This window comes from Pygoscelis adeliae, unplaced genomic scaffold (assembly GCF_000699105.1).
Source record: "Pygoscelis adeliae isolate BGI_AS28 unplaced genomic scaffold, ASM69910v1 Scaffold286, whole genome shotgun sequence".
Lineage (NCBI taxonomy): Eukaryota > Metazoa > Chordata > Aves > Sphenisciformes > Spheniscidae > Pygoscelis > Pygoscelis adeliae.
The window spans coordinates 8,972,098-8,995,492 of NW_008825076.1; the positions used below are offsets into that span (position 1 = coordinate 8,972,098).

General features: G+C 47.5%; 2 protein-coding genes across 2 annotated transcripts in view; both read left to right on the forward strand.

The window, feature by feature from the left end:
- The window catches only part of LOC103919318 (DEP domain-containing mTOR-interacting protein-like), a 17,442-nt gene extending 1,784 nt beyond the window's left edge, over nt 1-15,658 (forward strand). The window contains exons 2-9 of the mRNA XM_009326814.1: nt 5,901-6,079; nt 9,244-9,367; nt 10,636-10,814; nt 11,439-11,624; nt 12,002-12,142; nt 12,625-12,695; nt 14,156-14,260; nt 15,385-15,658. Coding sequence (XP_009325089.1) covers nt 5,901-6,079; nt 9,244-9,367; nt 10,636-10,814; nt 11,439-11,624; nt 12,002-12,142; nt 12,625-12,695; nt 14,156-14,260; nt 15,385-15,510 — 1,111 coding nt within the window. The 3' untranslated portion in view covers nt 15,511-15,658. The remainder of the gene's footprint in view (nt 1-5,900; nt 6,080-9,243; nt 9,368-10,635; nt 10,815-11,438; nt 11,625-12,001; nt 12,143-12,624; nt 12,696-14,155; nt 14,261-15,384) is intronic.
- Nucleotides 15,659-21,947: 6,289 nt separating this feature from the next.
- The window catches only part of COL20A1 (collagen, type XX, alpha 1), a 55,566-nt gene continuing 54,118 nt past the window's right edge, over nt 21,948-23,395 (forward strand). Inside the window, exon 1 of the mRNA XM_009326892.1 lies at nt 21,948-22,020. Within this exon, the coding sequence (XP_009325167.1) occupies nt 21,948-22,020 (73 nt within the window). The remainder of the gene's footprint in view (nt 22,021-23,395) is intronic.

A 23,395-nucleotide genomic window follows, 5' to 3' on the forward strand; every position in this document is an offset into this window, starting at 1 on the left:
CCCCCCCCCCCCCCAGGTGTGCCTTGGAGTTTCCCAGTTAGGGAGCTCCCAAAATCTGAGAGTTTTCAGGCCAAGCCCATTGCAGAAGGTTGCGATCTTGAACTACTTGCTCCTGTTCAGTTTGCTACCCCAGGGTGAACCTGATGCAGGTTCTCTCTGCTGGAAGGGGTGATAGGAGGGGTAGGAAGCACGTATGAGTGGAAAGGAGAGGTGAGAGTTCTCACCTTGGAGGCTGGCATACACTAGAACCGCGATGCTGGGAGACACGTGCTGTTTTGCAAACACTGCAGCTCGGGGAGCAGACCTGAAATGCCTTTGGGAGGCCTTGACTGCTTCATGCCCCTGACCTGCTCTTGAAAGGCTCAAGCTCTTTGTTGCATGGAGAAGAGCAGGTGGATTTCATCCGGCAGGACTGCTCTCTTCTTCAGCTGTGTTTGCGAGTAGCAGGTCTAAATGCCAAGGAAGGAGGCCAGAGTACCCAGTGCTCACAGTGGTGGAGAGATGGGTCCTTTTGCTGGTGGGTTGGCACACAGCAGTCACATCCTTCTGCTTTGGTCTGGGCAGGAGACTGTTCCCAGTGCAGAAAGACTGGAAGGAGCTGCTGGCCAGCACGGGGTGTAAAACCTGGGGAGGAGGGTGAAGAGATGGACACCACTCTGCAGCTGGGCTCCTCCTTCCCCTGCAGCTCGTCTGGCTGAAAGGAGAATGGAGTGATGCAGAGCAGAGCGTGCTGAGTGCTCGAGTCTGTCTCTGGTATTTTGGGGATTTTGCAGCCTGGCAAGTAAGGAGTTAGTGATATGAATCTTCCTGGGGCCTGGATGTCCAATAGGTAGTAATGGGGAAACTGAGGCAGAGAGGCTGGATGATGCCTCAGGCAACAGCAGATGGGGCAAGGCTAAATGTCTGCATTGTGCTCCCCTGCTTTTCCCCAGGTAAGGAATAAAGAAGCACGTAGAGGAGCCCCGCGGTCTGCCCTGACTCTGTAAACCTCGATCAGCAAATAACGCTGCTCTGTCTGCGTAAAATCTCAAACATTTGTCTTTCCCTGTTCTCCACTTCCTGCCCTGCCTCCCCGCTATTGTATTTAACCAAACAAACCTTTGCTCCATCTTTACAGTTCTTTGGCTTCCCAGCAAGTTTGCAAATCCCTCTGAGTTTGGTTTGGCCGGAGGGATGAGTCTGGTCAGTGTCAGGATGCGTCTCCCAGCCAGAAAGAGCTGCACAAGCGAGGGGTGAGGGAATGCTTCGTGGGGATGGCTGGGAAGAAACCAGATCTTAAGGGAATCAAAGGGAGAGTGGATGCTCTGCTTCGGGCTCTGCGTCTGCCAGGGTCCCTTTGCTTCCACGGGGATGCTGCTTTCTAGTCCATGGAGGGGGAAGAGGAGTTTTGGGTCTTGATTCTCTCCCCACCAAAAAGATGAAGACAATCACTTCCACTGATATTTTGTTCTTGGGTTTGAAAGGGCTGCTGTCTCAGGCTCATTCCTCACATCTCCTGCTGTCGGTCTTTTTGTTTCAGACGTATAAACTTGCATGAAAATCACACTAATTTTACTGGGCATTGTGTGTTCCTGGGTGGCATTCTGTAAAAGAGGCCCAATTAGTCATTTCTAATTGCAACAAATGGCTTATCTGCTGAGAGAGATTCTGGAACAGCTACCGTGTTTTGAATTCACACCCTGCTGTAATCCGAGTTTCTCAAGTATAGACAAGTCCTTGTGCAGTCTCTTCTGGGTATTCCTCATGGTCAAGTGAACCAGCTGTTCTCTAATAACTCTGTTAAGCTGCATTAATCACTCTTCAATGTAAAATGTACTCGGTAAATTTATGTCTTGGGCGGAAAAAGTGAGAGGAGAAGGAAGGTTTTCTCCTATGAAGAACAAAATTGTGATAACAGCTACTGTCCAAAATTTTCAAAGGTGCTGAGTGTTTTATTTGGATGCTCAAACTGAGACGCTGTTAAATAACGTGCTCGTACTTTGATGCTCTGGAAATTTGGCTCACTTAAAGGTGTGTAGCTGAACATGCCAAAATTTGTATTCCTGGCCAAAAATCTTGGGTCTACAGGAGGTTTGGTGGTTCTCTGCTGAACTTGGATCTCTTGAAGTGGGGACATCTTTCTGGAGGAATCGTGGGACACTGCTTGATGTGGTGGTCACCAGGTGAACGTTGTTCAGAAGACGAGACTACATGATCAGAATGACTTTAAAAAGCCTATTATTAAATTTTCAGCACTGGTGAAAGTGAGGACTGGGAAGTAGGCTTGTGCTTGCCGGGATTTCTTTTTGAGATTTAAGTCCTGTTTTCCCATACATACATTTAAACACAAGTAGGAAAATAAAACATCTCTGTGCCACTTTGGGCTGCCACGGGCGTGCAAAGCTCTCCCCTCTCCCCCGGGATGTACTGGTGCTTTTGCAGACTGGGAGTGCGGCAAACTGGGTTTTGCTGAGCCTGTGTGCAGCAGTCGTTTTGCCTGAATGTGCCTCTCCAGCAGCTATTTTGCAGATATGCAGTTGTGGCTGTTGCCACCTTTTACTGAGCACTTAGTTGTTTGCTCGGTTTTTTGGTTGGTTGGTTGGGTTTTGTTTTATGTTTTGGGTGTCGTCCCCCCCCTCCCTGTAAAGACAATAACAGAAAAGATCCTTTGGGTGACGCATCTTTCCAGGGCCACTCGTTTGTACTTAACTGGGAATGTGAACTGGAGTTAACATCCTTGAAAGATCCGCCTTGGCATTTGCGATGCTCAAGGTCTGTTTACGTGGGCAGGGGGTGATGGAGAGCACCCCAGGGAGACATTCCCACTCCGTGCAGGCACGTGCGCGTTCTTGGTGCAGAATAGCTATCGCTTTAGGGATTGCTCTGGCTGTGCAACTACGATACAGTAAAAGTAGCAACTTTTCCAATGCAAGAAAGCCCTTTCCTTCGGCGTAAGCCCCTGACTGTTCTGAAATTGCGCGAAATGTGAACAGGCAGAAGTAATCAAGAGAGGAGCTCCTTGGGTTGCTCTCCAGCCGTGGACATCTGTAACGCTGCTGGGAAAATGCTGGCCTGCTGGAGGAGCAGGGAATTTGCACTTGTAACAGCTGAAGTGACTTAAAGTCTTGATTCCCTAGAGGTTTCTGGTTTGTTTTGGTTTTTTTTCCCTCTTCTATTTACAGTGCTGCGGATCTCCCTTTCAACAAGGTTACACAGGATGAATAACGACGTCTTTTTAGTGACCTTGACAAAGAAACAATTTGGTTACCCAATGCAGCCTACCCAAAGCAAATGCATGAGAAAGCAGCGCACCGACTGCCAAGTGAGGAGTGTTTCATAAGAGTCGATTCGCATGTTCCAGCAAGCATTTTATCCTTGTATTATTCTGCTTTTTTTTTTTTTCTCCTGTTGAAAAAGTAGTGTGTACATGGGGTACGTTCTGGCATCTAGAAAACTCATAATATTGCATTATACATCCTTCCTTAAATTTTTTTAGCTGGAAGCATGGTTATAAACCACTCATGGTTTCACTGGCTTTGTTTTTGCCACATCGTACATGGACTGGTTTATAGAGGGCGTCAGCTGAGCTGTTTGAAGACGCAGTTGGTGTTATGTCTTTCTGTGTCTGAAGGACAGAATTTGTCTCCTCGTAGTTGATGGGAGACAGTAAACAAGAGGAAAGTGAAAAGACCACAAGGACACTCGAGCTGTGCGTCTTCTGCCGCCCTGGATCTGTGGGCAAAAGGGCAGACTTGTCACAAACTTAAAAAAAAGAAGGTCCAAGCACTGCTGCTCTAGAGGAGCTTAAATACCACTTAATTCCTATCCTGGCAATTGTTCCCAATATAATAGTTTCAGAATAAGTGTAGTTTTGATTTTTTTTTTTTTTTAATCCTAGGTTTTAGTACTAGTGTTTGCTGAAAATCTTTTTTCTTTTCTTTTTTTCCCCCCACAAGATCTGTGCATTTTCTGCAGTATCCCGAAACGTGATAAAAAAAGACCTATAGGGGAGTCAGTATTCACCCAAACAGTTTCTCTTCAGGGCTTGTGTGATTATGGTCTATGTGTTTTTGTGCATGAAGAGGGGTGTGTGTGTGTGTATTTATTTGTATGTGTATATTTAGTCTTTATAGACTCTTGAAGACTCTTGATAGCAATAGAGTACTCTCGGTACATTTCTTATCTCTACCAAACATGCCTCTAAAGTGGCATCCCACTTGCTGATTATAAAGGAAAGAAAGCGTATAAAAAAATGACTGCTTGTCTTCTGCCACAGCAGAGGGATGTTGGGGTGGGGAGCCTCTCTGTTGCAGTTGCTGCTGACTGTGTCTGATTGCATTTTGACAGTGGACCGTGAAATAAAGGAATGAAAAAGCTAAAAACTCTAAAAATAGCAGGCAGCTGTCTGTGGACTGTTCTCTCAGGTAAAATCCATATGCAGAATGACTGCTGGTCACTTGTGGGAATGAGCCTTCCGGGTAAGGAGAGTAAAATACTGAATATAGACGTCAGTATTTGAGGGAGGCCTGTCAAAGGCAAGGCCAGGAGCTGGTTCTGCATGAATCTTTGGTTTAGTATTTTAGTTACCAGGAAGGACTGAAAATATCTGTTATGAATTATGTTGGCTTGTAGTAGCCTCAGGATTAATTACAACAATCAATTACTAAGTCTTCATCCAACAAAAGGTTTTATCTTAAGACTTTTGAGACCCTAGTATTTGTAAATCCTACAATATAGGATAAACCATTATTATCTGATAGATTTTTAGGATATTTAGAACTTCTCGTATGGTGCCTGAAACTGTTGTCCAACATGCTGTGTTGTACACGTAACTTCTTCAAAAAGAACAAAAGAACTTGAGGCATTAATTAAAGAAAGGCTGCAGTGATTAATGCCTTTGTAAAACATACTGGCCTGGGGCAAAACTGTGAACTGAAATGAATAATTTGAAACCAGAAACATCCTGGAGTTACAGAGGAGATGTTTAATTAATATCTCCCCTCTGAGTCTGCTGCATGCACTGGGCATTTTCCAGGGTTAGTGTTTTGGGAACAGTCATGACTACAGGGCAAAAGTTTGGCTCCTGGACAGATCTCCTGCCGAGTTGGGTTGGCTTTGGCTTGAACATATAAGATCTCTGTGCCTTGTGGCTTTTTTTTTTTGTTTTGGTCAAGTCAAAGTCGTACTCACCTCCGTAACCTTCACCCAGACATACCTTTCTGTCCGAGTCACAGACTAGCCTTAATGTCAGGCTTTTCAGGATAGGACGGTTGTTGTTTTGGTAAACTCTGTCCCAGTCTATCCCAATCTGAACCAGAAAATGTCAGGACTGTTGTTCACTGTTGCTGTGGATTAGTGGGTACATGGATTAGTAGGTAGTGCATGGGATCCACCTGGCACTCATCTCTTAGACACATGCAGAAGAAGCGAGTGCTTCCATTACTGCTCCCACCCTGAGCTATGACCAAGACTTTGTCCTGGGGGCAGCTACGTTCCTGCTTTCATGGTTTTGGGGAAGGAGAACTAGACACAGAATCATGCCAAGATGACAAATATATGTACTACTATTTTTTTTTTCCTGTGTTTTTGGCCCTTCTTCACAAGCTTCGGTTAGCTGCTGTGTATTTTTGAGAGGCTTGTTTAGAACAAAAAGACACGTATGGTTCAGACGAAGTCTGGTGCAGGCAATTATATATCCTGCGCAGTGATAGGAGGAGAGAAGGGGATGATGGAGAGGCTCCTTGGGATTGGCTGATGCAGTCTTGCAAAGCCGAGAGGTTTGGTTGAATTTATAAGTCACTGGGTGCTTGCCAGAAGTCCCAAATCATAAGTGGTTTCTCCAGGTTGGGCAGACGCTGGGCTGTTAGATCCAAATTCCCCTGTTAACACCAGCTATGCTCAATGACTGTCTTTCTCTCTAGGCTTCGCCTCCACGATGGGAAGCTTATTAAGGACAGACGTTACCACCTCCGAACGTACCCAAACTGCTTCGTGGCGAAGGAGCTCACAGACTGGCTGATCGACCACAAAGAAGCACCGGACCGAGAGACGGGCATCCGCCTCATGCAGAAGCTAATGGACCATTACATCATCCATCACGGTGTGTGGGTTTCTCTGCTACCTGCTGAGCCTCCCCAGGGAGGTGGCTGTGTATCTGGTCACCACGTGTGTCCATCAGCCCGGGATACAGAAGCATGGTCAGGTCCCTGTTCACGACCCTCCTATGGGTGAGGGCTCCTGGCGAAGCTGGGAGATGATGGGCAGGCACGAGGCTGGATGGGGTTGGACCTGTGTGAAGCTGCATTGCTGTGGGGGATGTGCCAGTTCCCGGCCCCACAGAAAAGGGACTTGGGCTGTGCACTGGTAAAACAGCATCTGAAGTGGCTCTTATTTGAAAGCAAGTTCAGTAATGCCTGACCTATATTGCCCTACAGCAATTGCATCGGCAGTCAGTGGTGGATATTTTTACAGAAGCTGGTCTAGCTCGTGTTTGTGTCATGCAGAAGTGGAAGCTGAATGATAGCACATGCTTCACATCTGCAGGAAAGTTCATTTTTTTTACTGTAAAAGACCAGCATTCCTCAGTTTCCCCATCCATGCTGGGGTGGGACAAGTAAGGGTGTGGAGTCAACACCACTCAAAGCGAAAAGTCATCTGTAAACCTGGAGCTGAAGCAATCCTGTAGGAATGCCTCCCTTGGAAATTAAGTGTGTGATGCCATTTCAAAGGCTTGTCCGTGGAACCTGTTAAAAGTAAAACAAAATAAAAAAAGAAAGAAAAAGGAAGGGGAGAAAAAAAGCAGCTTGGTGCTCAAGCCAAGTATTCAGGCTTTGTTCTTTTTAAAAATTATTTGGCACTTTCAGCAGTTTTGGATTAACTCAGGTCACGTACTGTGGTCTGTGCCTGTCCCTGAGCTGCAGAGCGATCCCCAAGGTCCAGCCCTTGGTCCTGATATAACAATGGGAAACAACTGCTTCATATTAGCAAAGAGCCGTTTCTCTCCGTGTGATTTTCAGGCCCAGTCAGGAACAAAAGTCCTGGATTTTCAAACAGGCCTGGGAGACCACCGCTCTCGGTGGGAAGGGCTGTGGCTGAGCTGCTGGCTCTTGGCTGAGCTCTCTTGCTTCCAAGTCTTCGGGACACGAGCTATGGTAACCTGGAGTTGGGTGGCAGTTTGTCACAAGAGGATGAAGCTGAGGAGACAGAAGCAGGTGACCACCATACCAAATTCAGCCCTCTCTTCCCCCCTCTTCTCTAGGGTCCAGAAATAGCTGCCTTGGACCACTGCAATGCAAACACTCTCTGTTGCCATCTGCTACTTGCTGAGGTTAATGCCCTTTACATTAAGCTGCCTTGAATAAAAATAAGCTGCTGCTGTGCTTTATCACAAAAGCGTAAAGCTGAAGCAGTGAGTTCTCAGTTAACCATTAATACTTAAACCTGATTATTTTTCCATCTCTCCAGCTTACAGTTTCAAAGAAATCCATTAGTTAATTAAACCTGTGCAGTACTGGGTACCAGTGCTGTTTTGATTGCTTATCACGGACGCGTCCCTCCTGCTTCTGTGATAATTCCTGGCAGGACACAGAAGTTGACTTTCCAACTTGCCTTATGACAATTAATTTTCCTTAGTCCTGTGGAAACAGGGCTGCCTGCTAACCGCAGCGCTGTGCTAAGTGCTTTGCAATTGGCTGTCCAAACTGTTTGCCCTCTTCTCCGCTGTGATCCAGAAGACAATAATTATCTTATGAAGATCATTGTCTGTGCTGCCTCTTAACGGTCTGATGTGGTTTGAGCTGTTATTCTGTTACATGCTGGAAACACGTTGGAATTGGTCTGCAAATAGCAAAAATGCTTTGGGCACAGTCCTGCAAGGTTTTATGTTCAGCTCCCGGTTGCAATGACATCTGAATTGTTGCTCCTTGGAGTTGTTAAGATGCAAACTTTCATCTTTTAAAACAACTTTCTTGACCTGTCTTCTTGCTTGATGAGCCATGGGCTTTAGCATCCTGATTTCACACCAAGACAACTGCTCAGGAGGAATGATGAACTCCAGATAATCTGACAGTTTTTAGCATTGAGCTGCTCACCAAAAGGGGAACGAAGTTTTGCCAGTCTGCTCAGATGAATGAACAAGTGTTAAAATTTTCACAAGAAATATCTTACGTCTTTTGAATTTCACTCTAGTGGATTACGTCACTTTAGCGAGGAAATATTTGTGGGTTTTTTTTCCCCTTTGACTAATTTTCTTTGTTTTCTGGGCATATTCTTTACTCTGTGTGTGGTTTGTTTTTGTTTTGTTTTTTTTTACTGCTGAAATTTCTCCTTCCTACTTCAGACGGGTGGACCTGAAGAAAGGCAGGCTGATTGATTTAAGAGCTGGACTGTGATTTTTGGGCTTATTTTTTTTTTTTTTTTTGACACGTAGTCTAGGAATCTGTTGCAGGCAAGCTTATCTCACAGCTGTATCCCAAATATTTACCTGCTAAATGTTGCATGCACTTAACAGCCATGCATTTACAGATTGTGTGCTCATCCCCGAGATGAAACCGAGGCTTTTCATATGGATTTGATTATTCCAGTTGTATGCACCTAGCTTTGAAGAAAAGTGTTTTTTCTCTTGAGATCAGTTTGCCATGCAAACGAATTGGGCAGGGCTGGCACGAAATGGTGTGGAAAAGTTGGTGTCATTATACATTTTAGCTTACAAGTATTTTTGACAGGGACAGAGGTGATTTTATGGGGTTTTGGATGCAGTGTAGGTTTTTTCCTCCTGTCCTCCAAGTTTACTTACATGTGGCAGTAGCTTTCTAAAAAAAGCTGATTGAGACAATTCTGTTTGTCTTCTTTTAGTCTAAACCAAAACGTCAACTTTTAATTAAAAAAAAAACCAAAACAAAACCCCCAAAACCAACAAAAAAACCCAAACCAAAAAACTTCCCAGTTTGTTCTAATGAACATTTTAGTGTCTGAATCCAAATGTAGACTCAAACTCAAGCTTTCCCAAGGTCTGTTCCGTGGGCCTGACCTCTCCCACCAGCATGGGCTGCAGGCGTTCGTAAGCACCTAATTTGGGGACCGAAGGCTCAGATGCTGGTTGCTCCATGGTATGAGGGGCGTAGAGAAGGACATCGCACGCAGCCCCCATAGCTTTTAACGTGGAGATGACACCCTGCTGAATCTGTGCTCCGTGCAGCTCTGTCTGTCCCTTACAGACTGACAGACGCCTGCAGCACTGACGTCCCTGCTCTGAACTCCTTTCAGTCTGCGACGAGCACTCGGACTACAAGGATGCCAAGCTGCTGTACCGCTTCCGTAAGGATGACGGGACCTTCCCTCTCAATAAGGACGTGAAGGTGTTCATGAGAGGGCAGAGTCTTTATGAGAAGTACGTGAGTCCTTTCCCTGCAAAATAACTCTCAGCAAGGGGCGTTGGGAGTGCTGGCTGCGCTTGCTGATGATGCTCTACAGCTGGGAGCCACAGCTACAGCTGGCTTTTCTCTTCCTTCTCTGTACCCTGTGCTGTAGCGTTGGGAAATGCTGTTTCCTGAGCCCTGTTGCAGCCGGAGGACAACCGGCCTCTTTGGGGCTGGGACAGGAGCTGTACTCTGAACTCGTGGATGCTTTCAAGGGCTCCAACCCAAGTGCAGGTTCTGGGGTCTGGTACAGGGAGGTGCTAGGGTCCAGTCTGCAGTTTGAGTGCTCCCGGGACGGGCACGTCCAGTGGCCATTCCCAGCACTCCCCCGGCCTCCCTGGGTGAGCTGCTTCCACCAGCACTATTAGGACTTATGTCCTACCAGAATCAGCAGGGTATAGGATCTTCAGGGCCCTCGTGGGCCTGGATCCCTGCACCTTGCTTGGCCTATTTGCAAAATTTGTAATAGAAAATCTAATTCTCAGACAGTAAAGAAAACTCCCTCCATCTCCAAGTGTTCAGTTTTCTTTGTGTTGATTGTTTCTGTTTCTAAATCCAAGCCATCTTCCCAGGCACCTCACGAGCCATTTTGTTAGACTGGGTTCAACCACAGACCACCCTCTGGACCCATTACCTTTAACAGCCTCTTCACATCTTCTCCATCCTCAAACCCTGGCAATCAGATTCACAAACTGGCACTGAGGGAGAAGTCCGTCAGCCAGGTGGGCGGTGATTTCGGCTGTCTCCGTGACCCTCTGGCAGACGTGCATCCCTTGTGCTTTGCTTTTGCTCAGCAGCGGTGGCCGTGGGACCGGGGAGAGCATCCAGCGCATCTCATGGCCGAGCCCGCTGCACCCTCTCGTGGAGGCACTGGATTTAGGTCTCGCATATGCTGCAAACTGAATATGTGTTTACTGAAACGCACCTTCTCCATCAATTTGGACTATCTGCCACTTGTCGTGTGCATTCAGTTGCTTGCTTGGCTTTCCCCTGCGGTCTTGAGCTGAGGTCACAGCTGAACTGATTCCGCTGAAGCTGCTTCCTCTGCTGTGATGAAGATTTATAGAGCTGCCTGACTGCAGCTCTGCATTTCTCCCTCCCTTCCCATTGCTCCCAGGCAGCGATGTTTTGGCTGTAACGTTTTGCTCGCTTCTCTTGGCCTTGCTTTGGCTGGCTGCAGCCCGCGTCAGACGGCAGGGCTATACAGCATCATGGGAGCCTTGTCCCACCTCTGTGCCAGGCTGGTAAGCGTGGAAGAGTCAATTCTGAAGGTGAGAGAGGAGAACTCTGTGAAGTACCAGCGGACTTTCCTGGGCTGCGAGATGATTGACTGGCTCGTTCAGGAGGGAGAAGCGGAGGACCGAAAGGAAGCGGTGGAGCTGGGCCGGGCGCTGCTGGAGCATGGGATCATTCAGCATGGTGAGTGAGGTTCCGGCTGGAGCCGGGATGGAAAGCAAGAGATAAGCGTAGTTGTCAAGGCTGTGCTAGGAACAAATCCCCATTCATGTCATGCAACAAGTGCTGGTCAAGTGCCCGCTTGGAGATGGCAATGGGGCCTTTTAGTTCTATGTTTGGAGCTGGTGACCTTTGAAATCGGAGCAATCTTCCACCACCCATAAAGGCTTTGAGTTGAAATCTGAGCTATTGCTCTTCAGTTCTTCAAAGCCTCCGGCTGCAGGACTGGGATCCACCCCTGGGTTTGGAGGGCTGGGTTGTGAGGATGTATTGTTCAGCTCCGCTTGGCTGGAGATCATAACCATCTGCAGGAATTAAACTTTCAATTCAGAAGGCAGGGAGTCCTCTGAGTGTCTTGGGACAGGGGCAGGTGGAGGGCTGTGACTTGGTGGTGCACCCCTGGGAGATGACATCTCTTGGGGAGGTGGCCCTGCTGTTCCTCCTTCCTCACAGGCAGCATTCTCAAAGTCAGAAAAACTGCAGTAGAACACAGAGGCATTAAAAGCAATTCATCTGGGTCCCTCAGTATATTCGCTATGTATTTTTCACACCCTGTCACCCTCTCCCTCCTCTCCTGTTCTCTCCTAGTTTCCAATAGGCATCACTTCTTTGACAGTGACATCCTCTACCAATTCTGGATCAACTTTCGACGGAGACGTCGTCTCACAGAGTTACTCAACGAGAACTCCTCTTGCGCGCTCTCCGAGAGCCCGGACAGTCCCTTCTGTCTTCGCAAGCTCAACCCGGACCCAGGCAACACCAGCTTTCTCTCTGGTAACTGTGGATGTGTTTGTGGAGGGATGTGAAAGCCAGGATTACATAGCAGAGTATCCTAGAGCTGAGGGTTTTGCTCCAGCAGAGTGGAGGGTGTTCCTCCAGGCATCCCATGAAGTGACCGCCTATCCCACTGGTTTGCGGTGGATGTCATGATGCAGTGGCAGTCTCTATCACAGCTCCCCATCCCAGGAAAATAACTCAACTTACCGTCGGCTCTTGATTTTTCTTTGAAGCTAGTTTTATTCTTTCTAAGCTCACATGCCATCTTCAGTGCATGCTTACCTTTCAGATATGGGCCAGGCTGGTGGGGGAAGTTTGTTACTTTAAACTAGTCTGTTCCTTCCTTGGGTAACTGTTATTTTTCCCTCTTTCAGTCCAGACCAACAAGGAGATCAAAATTGTCTCAGCGGTTCGAAGGAGCAGCATCACTTCCCTCACTGGAAACTCCAACCCCTACTTCAGCACTACTCCGACGTTGGTATTCCCTCCTGTGGCTGAGTGCAACCCTAAATCAGGTCTGGGCTTCTGCATTGCCCTGTCATTGCACAGGATGCATCTATTCCTTCAGGGCAGGGGCTAGCTCAAGCCTCAGGTCCAAACCCATCCACTGTCAGCTTGGGGACTTACAGGAGGAGAGGGTCAGCCTCACCTCTAAGTCTTGATTTGAAAAGTTGTGCAAGCGTTTTGAAAAACATTGAGATGAACGCAAAGGTTTCTGCGTGCAGTAACTGTGGCTGGTTCTCAGGTCCAAACCCATCCACTGTCAGCTTGGGGACTTACAGGAGGAGAGGGTCAGCCTCACCTCTGAGTCTTGATTTGAGAAGTTGTGCAAGCGTTTTGAAAAACATTGAGGTGAACGCAAAGGTTTCTGCGTGCAGTAACTGTGGCTGGTTCTAACGCCTGTTCTCCAGCACATGGTAATCCCCAGGCTGCCTCGTTGTGCACTTTACTGTATGAAACCCTTGATTCTGATAGGATCTGTCACCTTCTGCTCTAGTGTTAAAGAGACCCATCACCAATGAAGAGCTCCTGTCCCCTGGGGCCCCCTACATCAAGAAAACGCTAACTGTAAGTGACCATAGCGAATGGTGTTGGTAACCCAACAGTAGTGAGCTCTCTGACTGCTCTTTGATAGCTTTCTGTCTGCTGCGCTGACCTCTGTATGTTGAAACTTTGATCGCATGTCACATCATCACGGCTCTTTCTTGGTGAGTCTCAGTGGGTCAACGTCTGCAGATGTTCTTGTGGGTGAAAATGTGCGCAGCCTCCGCTTTAGTTTAATGTATGTTAAAGGGGTGGATCAGGAAAGAGAATGTTTCCTGGACAGGAAATCTCCATACAAACTGTAGAATCAGTCAAGTCTTGTGACAGTTGAGACTTTGACATACACCCTCTGTCACACAGCTATCGCCTTTATGCACGGCTTTATGCATCTTTCAGGTTCCTGCTGCAGATCAGGTATGTTGATATGGTCCATCAGCACCTGGTGGAGCAGCACCGAACGGGGAACATCCAAGGGCCGCTCTTGTCTTTCTTACGATGGGCTTTTTTCATGGACAGAATAAACACACTGCAAAACTTCCAAGATGCTGCAGACAACCTGAGTTTTGGGCTTTTGCTTTTCTAATTATTTCTAAAGCTGTGCGACCAGTTAAGGCAAGGCTGGTGGGTGCTGGGTGTGAACGTTGCGAGACAGTTCCTGCCCTGCGGATCCTATCATGCTTGTTTATTTTTGTGTAAAGCTTCTCAGCCCTTTCCTGCCCGCCTTTGAAAGGGGGAATCTCACAGTGGCCAGTTTAGGAAGCGTGAGGACTGTCTTGCCGTACTGGTTTGACACAAGTGGGGTTACAGAGGAGCTGTGGATCAGGTTCCCAAATTAACTGTGCTGTAGAAATTGGTGGGAAGGAGCAAGAAAAATAAAGCTGGTGATTAGTGTGGCATGTATGAGGACGTGCCATTCATTCTCCTCCTGAATGCTCTTGCCCTGCCCTTCAACTCTGCCAGCCTGGGCCTTTCATGGCTCATTTCCTTCTGCTTAGCTGTGCAGTTGCTGTTATTTATTTATATGGATAATGTGCACAGTCCTTTGGGAATTCTTTTTCTCTTTTAGTCACATCAGATGGCCACAGTATTACTGCAAACTGCTCTGACAGACTGAGATCAGAGTGGGGAAAAAATTAAGAGTGGCTACTTCCACCCTGGAAATGCTCTCCTGTGCCAAGGGAAAGGCACCGTGTGCGTGCTCTGGAAGTGTTCTCAACATGCTCTTGGTGCATGCCTTGCACTTCAACTTCATCCTGCCTGTGCTTCACTCTTCTGCACTTGCTGGCAGGGAATATTAATCAGAAAGCAGCTTTGCAGAGAGCAATTAATCTGTGGTTCTGCATCTCACTTGGTGCACAGCCCTTTCTCTCCCACCCGCGACAGATTAGGATCATGAGCAGAGCTCTCCATCTCACTAGGAACTGTTGCATCTCCTCTATCCAGCCCATTCCTTGGTTTTTAAACCCTTTTTGTTCCGCTTGCAGATTGTGGGGGATGCGGTGGGCTGGGGGTTTGTTGTTCGAGGAGGAAGACCTTGCCACATCCAGGCAGTGGACCCAGGAGGACCCGCTGCTGCTGCAGGGATGAAGGTACTTCTTACTCGTGGTGACTTAATAGGAGGCAGGACTTATGTCCTGTTTGAGCTTTTCGGGCTGAACACATCCTCTGTGATAATCCCACCTCCTGTGGTGGAGATCAGTCCAGGCAAAGCGCACTGTGTGTGGCTGCGCGGTGGAGGATTTGCCTTTTGCCAGGGCAGCACAGGGGCTGTGGGCAGCTAAAACTGAAAAAACTCTGTCAAAACTAAGCTGTCTCCCTGTGGTAGACTTTGGAGCTGTCAAAACTGTTTGAGCGGCTAAAAACAAAGCAGAGAATTCCCAGTTCAGCTCCAGTAACTGTACATAACCCCAGTGAAGCAGGGAAGAAGTATAGCTCTATCCTGAGTGACCTGCTCTCACAGCTCCCGAGATGTAACGTCTTCTGTGTTTCTCTGCTATTAACAATGTAGTTCTGCGTGGAACTATTTTCCATGCACATGAAAGCTTAATAACCTTAGACTGGTGCCTCGATTTGATTCATCAAGTAATTTCCAGTATTTCCAGCTCAGGTGAAATGAACTGAGGTTTTGAAACTCATTTTAGGCCCAGGCATGTATGGGTTTTGTGTGTAGAGTTTTAGGTGTGAATGAAAGAAATGTTGAGTTTCACAGTTCCGTATAAAAACCCCAGCAGCGAGGGAGTAATTTCTACAAGCTGATATAAGTCTAAAGTCACATGGGTACTTGAAATAATGGGATTCTTCAGAGGCAGAGTGTGACTCCTTGTTTGCTTCAGGCAGGATTGGAAGGGGATGGATGAATTTGTTTCATTTACTCAAGAGCCCAGTTAATTTCTCCTTACCTAATCTCATTTGCTACCAAATTGGTAGATGTTAATATTGTGCCTCATTTCCACCTGTGAAATGAACCACTTCTCATAAATGAGTCTTTTTTTCCTCTGTTAGCTCACAGTCTAAATCCCTTTGGTCCCTTTTTTATGATATAGTGATCGTAGCACAGTGATTATTAGTGTAGCTTATGGAGTGGTAACGCTTTAGGGTTTGCAGGATTTTGTAGCGAGTTATTCGCATTGCAGCCTCTGGCTCTAGCCAGTCACGGGCAGAAGTTGCCACAAAGACATGAGCTGAAGGTAACCTGCCCTTCCTCTCCTTGCAGGTGTGCCAGTTTGTTTTCTCAGTGAATGGTATGTATGTTTTGCATCTGGACTATCAGACCATCAGCAGCCTCATCATGACAGGCCCACGAACTCTCGTGATGGAAGTCATGGAAGCCATTGAATGAGCGAAGGAGTCTCATCCCACCGCTGTTTGGAAAGGCAGGACGCTCCACTAAGCAAGGATGGACTGTGGGGAGGGACCAAGCTTGACCATTCACTGTGAAATGTTAGCCAGGCGTTTTAATATATTTTCAAATAAATACATTCTAATGGACAAGTCTTGGATTTTGATGTTGTTGAAATATTTGGCTCTACCTGATCTTGAGAGGGTCTAAGCTCTTGCAGCTCCTTTTTAATGCCAGCGGGAGAGTTCAGCCCATCATGAAACCAAGCCTTAGAACAAGCCATTCACCCCGCCAAGCTGCGAGGCAGGTGGTACAAGCTGGTAAGCAGCAAGAAGTTCGATACCAAGCAAGTGAGTACGTCTGAGCTCCCCTGAATTGTCTGTGCAGTCTACCAAGAACACAATGTGCTTTCCAGATGGCCCAATAAGCTGTGCCATTGACTCTGTCAAGAAAATAAGGAAATGAATACAGTGATGTATGCTTCCTTGTAAAGAAAGTCTAAGGCTCCTGCTACTCTTTTGGCTTAGCCATGCTCACAGCCAGGACTGGTTGCTCTTCCCAGCTCTTTCTTGAAAAGGTGAGACTTCCATGATTGTGCTTTTTGAGCCCCCACCCTCTAATAATGCTTAAATTCATTACCAGCTTCACCTCGGCATGGAGCCAGGCAGAGGTCCCAGACATCATAGGCTGCTACCGACCTAGTGACGGGAGGCAGTGGGGGAAAGGAGAGACCCTAAACAGTGTCTGCCCAAAAGGAAATGTGTCATAATCTGAGTTTGACTCGGAGGGAACAGAAATGAGTGAAGGTCACCAAAATCCAGCCCCCCTGGGCCCTGCTGTTCCCAGGATGACTGCACTTGCAGGCAGTGGAGAATATTCATATCCAGACTACCCTGAAAGTGAACTAAATATAGAATACCAGGTAATGACAAGAAATTGGGGAGGCTTCTTGCTTTCCAGTTCCCAGAGTATCCTGCTTGTGATCAGCCTGCAATGCTGTGCATATAGCAGGATGATTTCCAGCACTCCTGCTTAGGGCAGGTCCCTCCGTGCAGCTCCTTTGGCCACCAACCAAGTCTTAAACAAACAAACACACACACACCCCCCCCCCCAAAAAAAAACCCCAAACCAAAACCAACCAGTCATTTTGATTTGTGTTGAAGTTAAAGTGGGAGCTGACTTTCCTGGAGAATCTGGTGTCAGCTGTATATTAGGTATTGCATTATTGCTGTCTGCCTTTTTTTTTCCCCCATGGTATAAAGGGATATGTGCTCCCCCAGCGCTGGTGCAGAGGTAATAGGACTACTTTGGAGCACAGCGTTCCTGGAACATGGTCCAAGCAAGATGTTTGCACTGATAATCCACTGGGGTCCCTCCAGCCCCTAAGTGAAATCAGACAATCTTTTAAGCCATTTGTCAATATACTCACAGTTGTTATTTTCTAGCCATTCAGTGCACAAGCAAAGCAGCACCCATCTGCCTTTTTGCTTTTTAAATTCTGGTTTGTGTTGCTGTGCAGGGAGGGTTTGGGTGTCTGTGGTGGCTCCAAGTTTTAATCCAGAGTGATGGGCTTGAACTAAAGTCAAAGCCAGGAGACCACAGCATTTTGTGGGTACCTTGGGAAAGGTAGGCCAGAAAGCAACAACCTGAACATAAGCACTGGAAGCAGCTCCAGATTTTTCTGACATAAACAGAACACGAATTTTAGCTCTGGATCTGAATTCCCCGAAAGTGAAGTGCAGGAGATCTGTGCTCTTTCCTTTCTCGCCTCCTCCTAGTTTTAAAGTAAACTGTAGCGAATCTGAGCAACTACTGAAATCCAGTAGGAATTACAGAAGAGGTAATTTGTGGTATTTACATGCAGGGCAGTGACAGCTCTCTCTCCACAGGCTACCAAATGTTCCATGTTTTATCTTAACAAGATTTAAATGATTCCTTTTGATATTATCCTTTGGCCTGTATATTGTGATGCTTTTACATACTTACTAGATTATAAAGCAAAATGGCAATGAACTACCAAATGTTTCTTTAGTGTGCACAAATATTTAAAAACTATATCTTTTTTTTTCCCCCCCTGAGTTGACACTTTCAAAGGTGCTTGTGTTTCCTATAGAACAGCAATTGCAAGTTTCTTGCAGCTCGCTCTGTTGCAATGGGAGTCTGATGCTGACAGTCCCCGCAGATGCAGCTGAAAATCTGCCCTCCATTTGGAATGAGAAACGCCACTGTCAGTTGTTCCATTCCTGGCAACGAGGACAAAATCTTCCTGAAAAAGTTTTGGCGTGGAGCTGGGCGGCTCTCCCAGGCACTCCCAGGGCTGGGGACCACATGCTGCTGGAGGTCAGGGCTGTGTCCTGCAGCTGGGAAGTCTGCAGCACCGTCGAGCTCCAGTTCATGATTCAGACTCTGGCCTTGCAAAACTTACAGATGTGCTTAATTTCCTTAAACAAATGCAATGCAATTCGCCTTCAGTGCAGACGCCGGGCTCTCAAAAATACTTAATGGGATGCGGATGACTTCATCCCTGGGAGTCTGACGGTGGGCGGGAGCCAGGACTTGTTGCTGCGCTCTAGGAAATCGGCGTGCAGCTTCCTAGACATATATTTAGTATTTAGTTAGCAAACCCACTAAAAGCTGTTCTACTGTTTTTCACAGAAGCAGCCTCTTGCTTTTTGTGCACGCTTTATTTAGCTGCCCGTAGGGGCCAAGCAGTGCTCTCTGCTGCGTGGTGAGAGGGAGGTGGGGGAATCGCTGTCCCTCTCCCCCTGCTCTCCCTCCCCTTCCTTATCCCTCCTGACGTCTGGGAATCGAAATCTCTAATCACGCCGAGGAGCAGGCGAGGCGCCAGGGCTTGCTTCTCCCACAATTTAAGAATGTAGCTGGATTCATCGCACCTCCCGGCTGACTCCAGGGAAAGCCGCGCCGCTCCACAGAGGTCTGTGGCTCATTCCCCTTTGGGGCTCGGTTTGCGGGGGTGCCGAGGAGGGGCTGCGTTCTTCTGGGGCATGCGTGGGTGTCGGTGGAGCAGGGAACTTCTGCAGGGTATTGCCCTCCGGGAAACTTGGAGCTGGTGCAGCTCAGCTCGGGGCAGCGCTGCCGATGTTGCGCAGGGGTGGCAGGTCTCATCCTCTTACGGATGACCTTCAAGACTCACATTTACTGTAGGTCAGGTGTAAATATTGCCAGGACTGCTTTAGCAATTCTTTTGGAGTGATGGCTGTGAGAAACGCACTTTGTTTGTTGGTTTGGGTTTTTTCCTTCTATTTTGTGGTTAATACTATAAAACCTGCAGGGAAATTGCTGCCAGAGAGGATAGCGCTTGGAAGGGTTTGTTAGCAATAGCAGTTGTCTGGGTGGGTTTTTTCCCACCTGGAGGTGTGGTGTGGGTCTGCATCAAGCTGATGTTACTAAGCCTGCCAGGCTGTGGGGAGCTGCAAAGGCTCAGCCTAGAAGTGAAACTTGTGCCTTACTTTTTTGAGACTGATGCTGGGATGATTATGTTCAATAGTGGAACTGAAATACCAGAGATTTCCAGGAGAGAACAGAAAGGGTTTGATGAATGTGATTTTTTTGTTTTTTTAAGTCTGTTTTAGGCCCTTTAGGAGTCCTCAGGGAGTGTGGGACAGATTTACTCCCTGCAGCTGGCTACCTTGGGCAGGTCGCTGGTCTCTTCTGCAGGGCTGTCCCTGGCACTGCTCGCGTGTCCGGCAGCGAGTGGGCCATGAGGTGACATTGCTTCTGCCAGCAGTTCTGTGCAGAGACGGTGATGCCCTCTGGGATGAGGAAATGTCCCCAAACTGTGGCTGTGGAGGGTGGAAATAATTCACAGTGCCCCCAAATTGCCACTTTTAGTTGTGCTGCTTTAAACATGTGGCAGGGATTTTTTTTGCATAGAATTTTTTTTTTCTTTAATTAAAGCAACTACATTTAAAACTTTCTGTGCAAATAAGGGGATCTCCAACTGCCTTAACCTCCAAATCCCCTCGGAGCGCACAGCTGGGGCAAGCAGGAAGTGCTGTGTGTCCCCCCCCCGTCCCCCACATGCTCCATGTGTTGCTGTCTCAAAATTCCTTCCCTGGGCAAGTAATCGGAGAGAGGCATCGGCGTGCCGGAGGCTGCCTGCCCGCCAGCAGGCTGATGTCACTGTGGTCCCCCCCGTCCCGGGGTCCACAGCTCAGCCCGGCTGGATGGTGGCACCAGCGAGGGCAGAAATGGATGGGAAGGGACCATGGAGCCCCAGGGGGGCTTGGGGTCCAGCAGGTAACCTGCGGAGAGGGAGTTCTGCAGGGTGGGGAAGAGAGAGCTCCTCTAGCCGTGTATCTTCCACCATTTCAGACAGGTGCGTTTGTTATTCCTGCTTTACGGATAGGAAAATGAAAGTTGGCGAAGAGGCAAGATAGCGGTGGGTTTGCCTCTGAGCTAGGAAGAAGAGATGAAGTCCCTGTTCCTTGCTTTAGTCTCAGTAAAGATCCACACCCTGGGGACTTACTGGATCCAACCTGGGTTAATGTTGAACTCATCCTTACTGACACATCAGGGTGGAAGCTCCTGGCTGAATCGGACCCCGCAGTAAGCCCGGTTCAGTGCAGGCTGGAGAAACCCGCGTGTTTATTTCACTGGACTTCGGATCCCGTATAACCCTGGTTAACATGAAAAGATCATACGCAATCCAGTGCTTTTGCCAGAGTTTGGCATCCCGTTTGCCAGCAGAGCCACGAGGAAGTTGTAAGGAAATCAAGAGCAGTTTGGTGGCATTACAAAATGGCACAAACGAACTTTTGATTCAGGGAATTTCTCAAAAATGCAGGCTTCTTGCTGCTGTTTGGCACGTGTACCTCTGCAGCCAGGGCAGGCTTTGCTTTTCTTGAGGTGACAGTCAGATTCCTGAAACCCACCTGTAAAATGTTTGCTGTTTTTTATAACCAATGACTTCACTGTATTAGCTGGAGAAAAACCCCAAGTGTTTCCGATGGCTAAGGGCTTCAGTTACACTGCAGTTGTTCCGTATAACCTGATCTTCAATCAAAAAAAAAAAATAATCACAGACTGAGTAGGGTGGTTAACATCTCCCTGTTATAACTTGCATATTTTTCCATTCATTCTTACAGCAATTTAGAACTGATTTAAAACCCAGGAGATCATGGCCGGGTCACTCATGTGCATATTTATTTTTCCTTGAAATCTCTAAAAAGCTGATGTATTTGAGGGGAAATAGGCATTTGCCAGGAGCCTTTAAATACCTGTCCATCAAAATGAACAGAAGTGAAATGTCACTGCAGTCGGCGGTGGAGGAAACTTGTGTATGGTCTGGTTCTGCCAAAAGCAATAAGGCTGAAATGTGTAGCACAAAAATGACAGATGCCAATGATGCGTTGCAAAAGGCCAACAGCATAGGTTTTAAACCTGGTATATTGAGACTGAGACGAGGGGGAGGCACTGTTTCTATCAAGGTGGTTTGTCACGACCTGACATTTCTGACCCAAACTGAATAAAACTGAAATCTAGGCCAGCAAAGGTAACTGAAGGTGCTCGAGGTCCGTGGGCTGTAGGCTGTCCTTAGCCAGCCAGCTCTGTTAACGCTGCAGAGGTTACTTGTAAGTCAAACTGATCGTCTGCCATGATTAAGTCTGTAATTGCATCTGTTTTCAGTCTTGTTCGGGTGAACAAGTTAAAACAAGACTATCCCAACAAGTCCTGAAGGTAACTTCTCGGGAACTCCACCGCGAAATAAGAAATAAAACCCTTGTTGTTGACGTATAAACTCAGCTAATTCTGTGGTATCCCTCCTGTTGCATAATTGCTTTATCACAGTGACTGCAGGGTCATTACATCTGTGGTGTGAGGAGCTTGTCTGCCAAAGAGTGCTCCTCTAAATGCTTTTCCCCTTATGACCAGTGCGTGCATCGCAGGGACATGAGAAAGGTGCTGTGTGTTTGTATACCTATATTGATTTTGGTCATGATAATTGGAAATAATTACTTCTGTATTATTTAAAACAGAAATTGTTCTGGAATCTATGGCTGTCCAGTGATTTGACCAATGTTGCTTATTTCCGTGATCAGAGTGGAACCCAGCACGTATTGTACCACTGTTGAGATCGTCCTACGAGAGGGCAGTGCCCATCTCCAGGACGAAGCAGGCTGAGAGGAGTACTGGGTCAAAGCCTACTCCCCATCAGGTGTACAAACTCCATTTAGTACTGGTCCAAGGCATTGAACAGCTGTTTTGGAGAGACCAAGAATGTAAAATAACATATAGGAATTGCAGGAAAGTTCAGTATGTGCTTCTCCATCCACTCTTTCAGTGATGTACAGAGCTGTAGATCTCAGCTTGTGGTCCCTTAACTGAGGACTGCAAAAAAACTGGGTACTGTCACGGTGAAATGTAACTCTTAATTCTCCTTCCTGGTGTTTGCCTTCTCGTAGGTCCCGGTCACCATGCTGATTCGCACTTGTTTCTTTTTTGCCTGCCTGCCTGTGGCAAGCCATGTCTGGGGACGAGTGGGCCAAGGTAAGGAGCCCCCTGTTCCTCGCTCTGGGCAATTCCCTATAGTTTGGCTGTCACCTGGGTTAACTCGCCCAGCCCGAGCCCTTCCCGTTGGCAGTGGCACCGCATGCGAGGGACGTTCCCAATCACACACAGGATTTCAGGGGACTGCTGTGCTCTGGTGTCTGTTGGTGAAGCTCCAAACAGCCCGTTCCCACACGTGAAGAGCACCGGGAGATCAGGGGGCCCATTTTGGGGAGAGTATCTCGATCCCTCCCCACCCTGCAAAGCCTGTCCTCATCACTGGCAGCAGTTCACCATGCCGCTCCCTCGCCCTAGGAATGCAGCCTCTATAAGCAATGAAGGGTGCTTATGTGATCTGCACATGGAGCTTGAGAAACAGGAAGAAAAAGCGATGTTGCTTCTGTTAGTCACTGCTTCTGTCCTGCACTCTGAAACTATTGCTTTGGACGTATGTGGTGATACGTGGTGCAACATCTGGATAAGAAAGCACACGAAGCGCGTTCCTCCTGTAACATGTAGGGCTCCCGTAGTACCATAAGTGATCAGAAAATACCTGTAGCACCTCATCACAGCCTTTCTGATGTTGAAGATCCACCTTTATATTATGTTTGAACCTTCTGTGGAAGTGGTCAGCACAAAGGTTTCTAGAGATGTGACGGCACTTCAGAGTATCTTCCAGACCAGCCTCTGCAGTTAAGTCTGGGCTTAACTCCCTATCAGCCGGAGATCAAGGTTACAGCATCAAATAGCGCACATCCAACCCAGGGCAGGCAAACAGTGGAGCTTTCATGGCACTGGGGTTCATTTGCATCCAGCACATAATGACGCTTTAGAGGATGCTGTCCTTTCTGGTCTGTCTGGGGACATTCTTGCCTTTTTAGCTTCCCGGCTCCTAGAGTGATGGCTGAGGAGCTGGACCACACTTGGCCAAAAGAAGACAGCTCCATGTTTAATCTAACTATGAATTCCCCCCATTGTTCCACGAACTTTTACCATTTCTCTTAGGCGAGATTCTGGGATTTTATTTTGCCCCTCACCCCTCTTCCCCATGTTTTCTTTCTTCCCCTTCAGATTTGCCTGGGGCGAGATGTGAATCTGAGCTTTGTTTCCCCAAAATAGTTATCGGCTTGTTGGGCAGCCTGCAGGAAGTCTCCGCGAGGAAAGGTTAAGGCACAGATGTTGGGTTGAGACAAGCAAGGCCTCACTGCCAGCTCTCACTGCTTTCCTGGGCTGTGACTCCATGGCACAGATGATGTCAGGAGATGTCTGGATGCGATGCAAGACCAGGTTAGGGACCTGAGGTGTCCCGTGCAGCACACAGTTTGCCAACACTGAGCAGGACACTCCAGGTCACCCTAAGCTTTTTTTTTCAGTA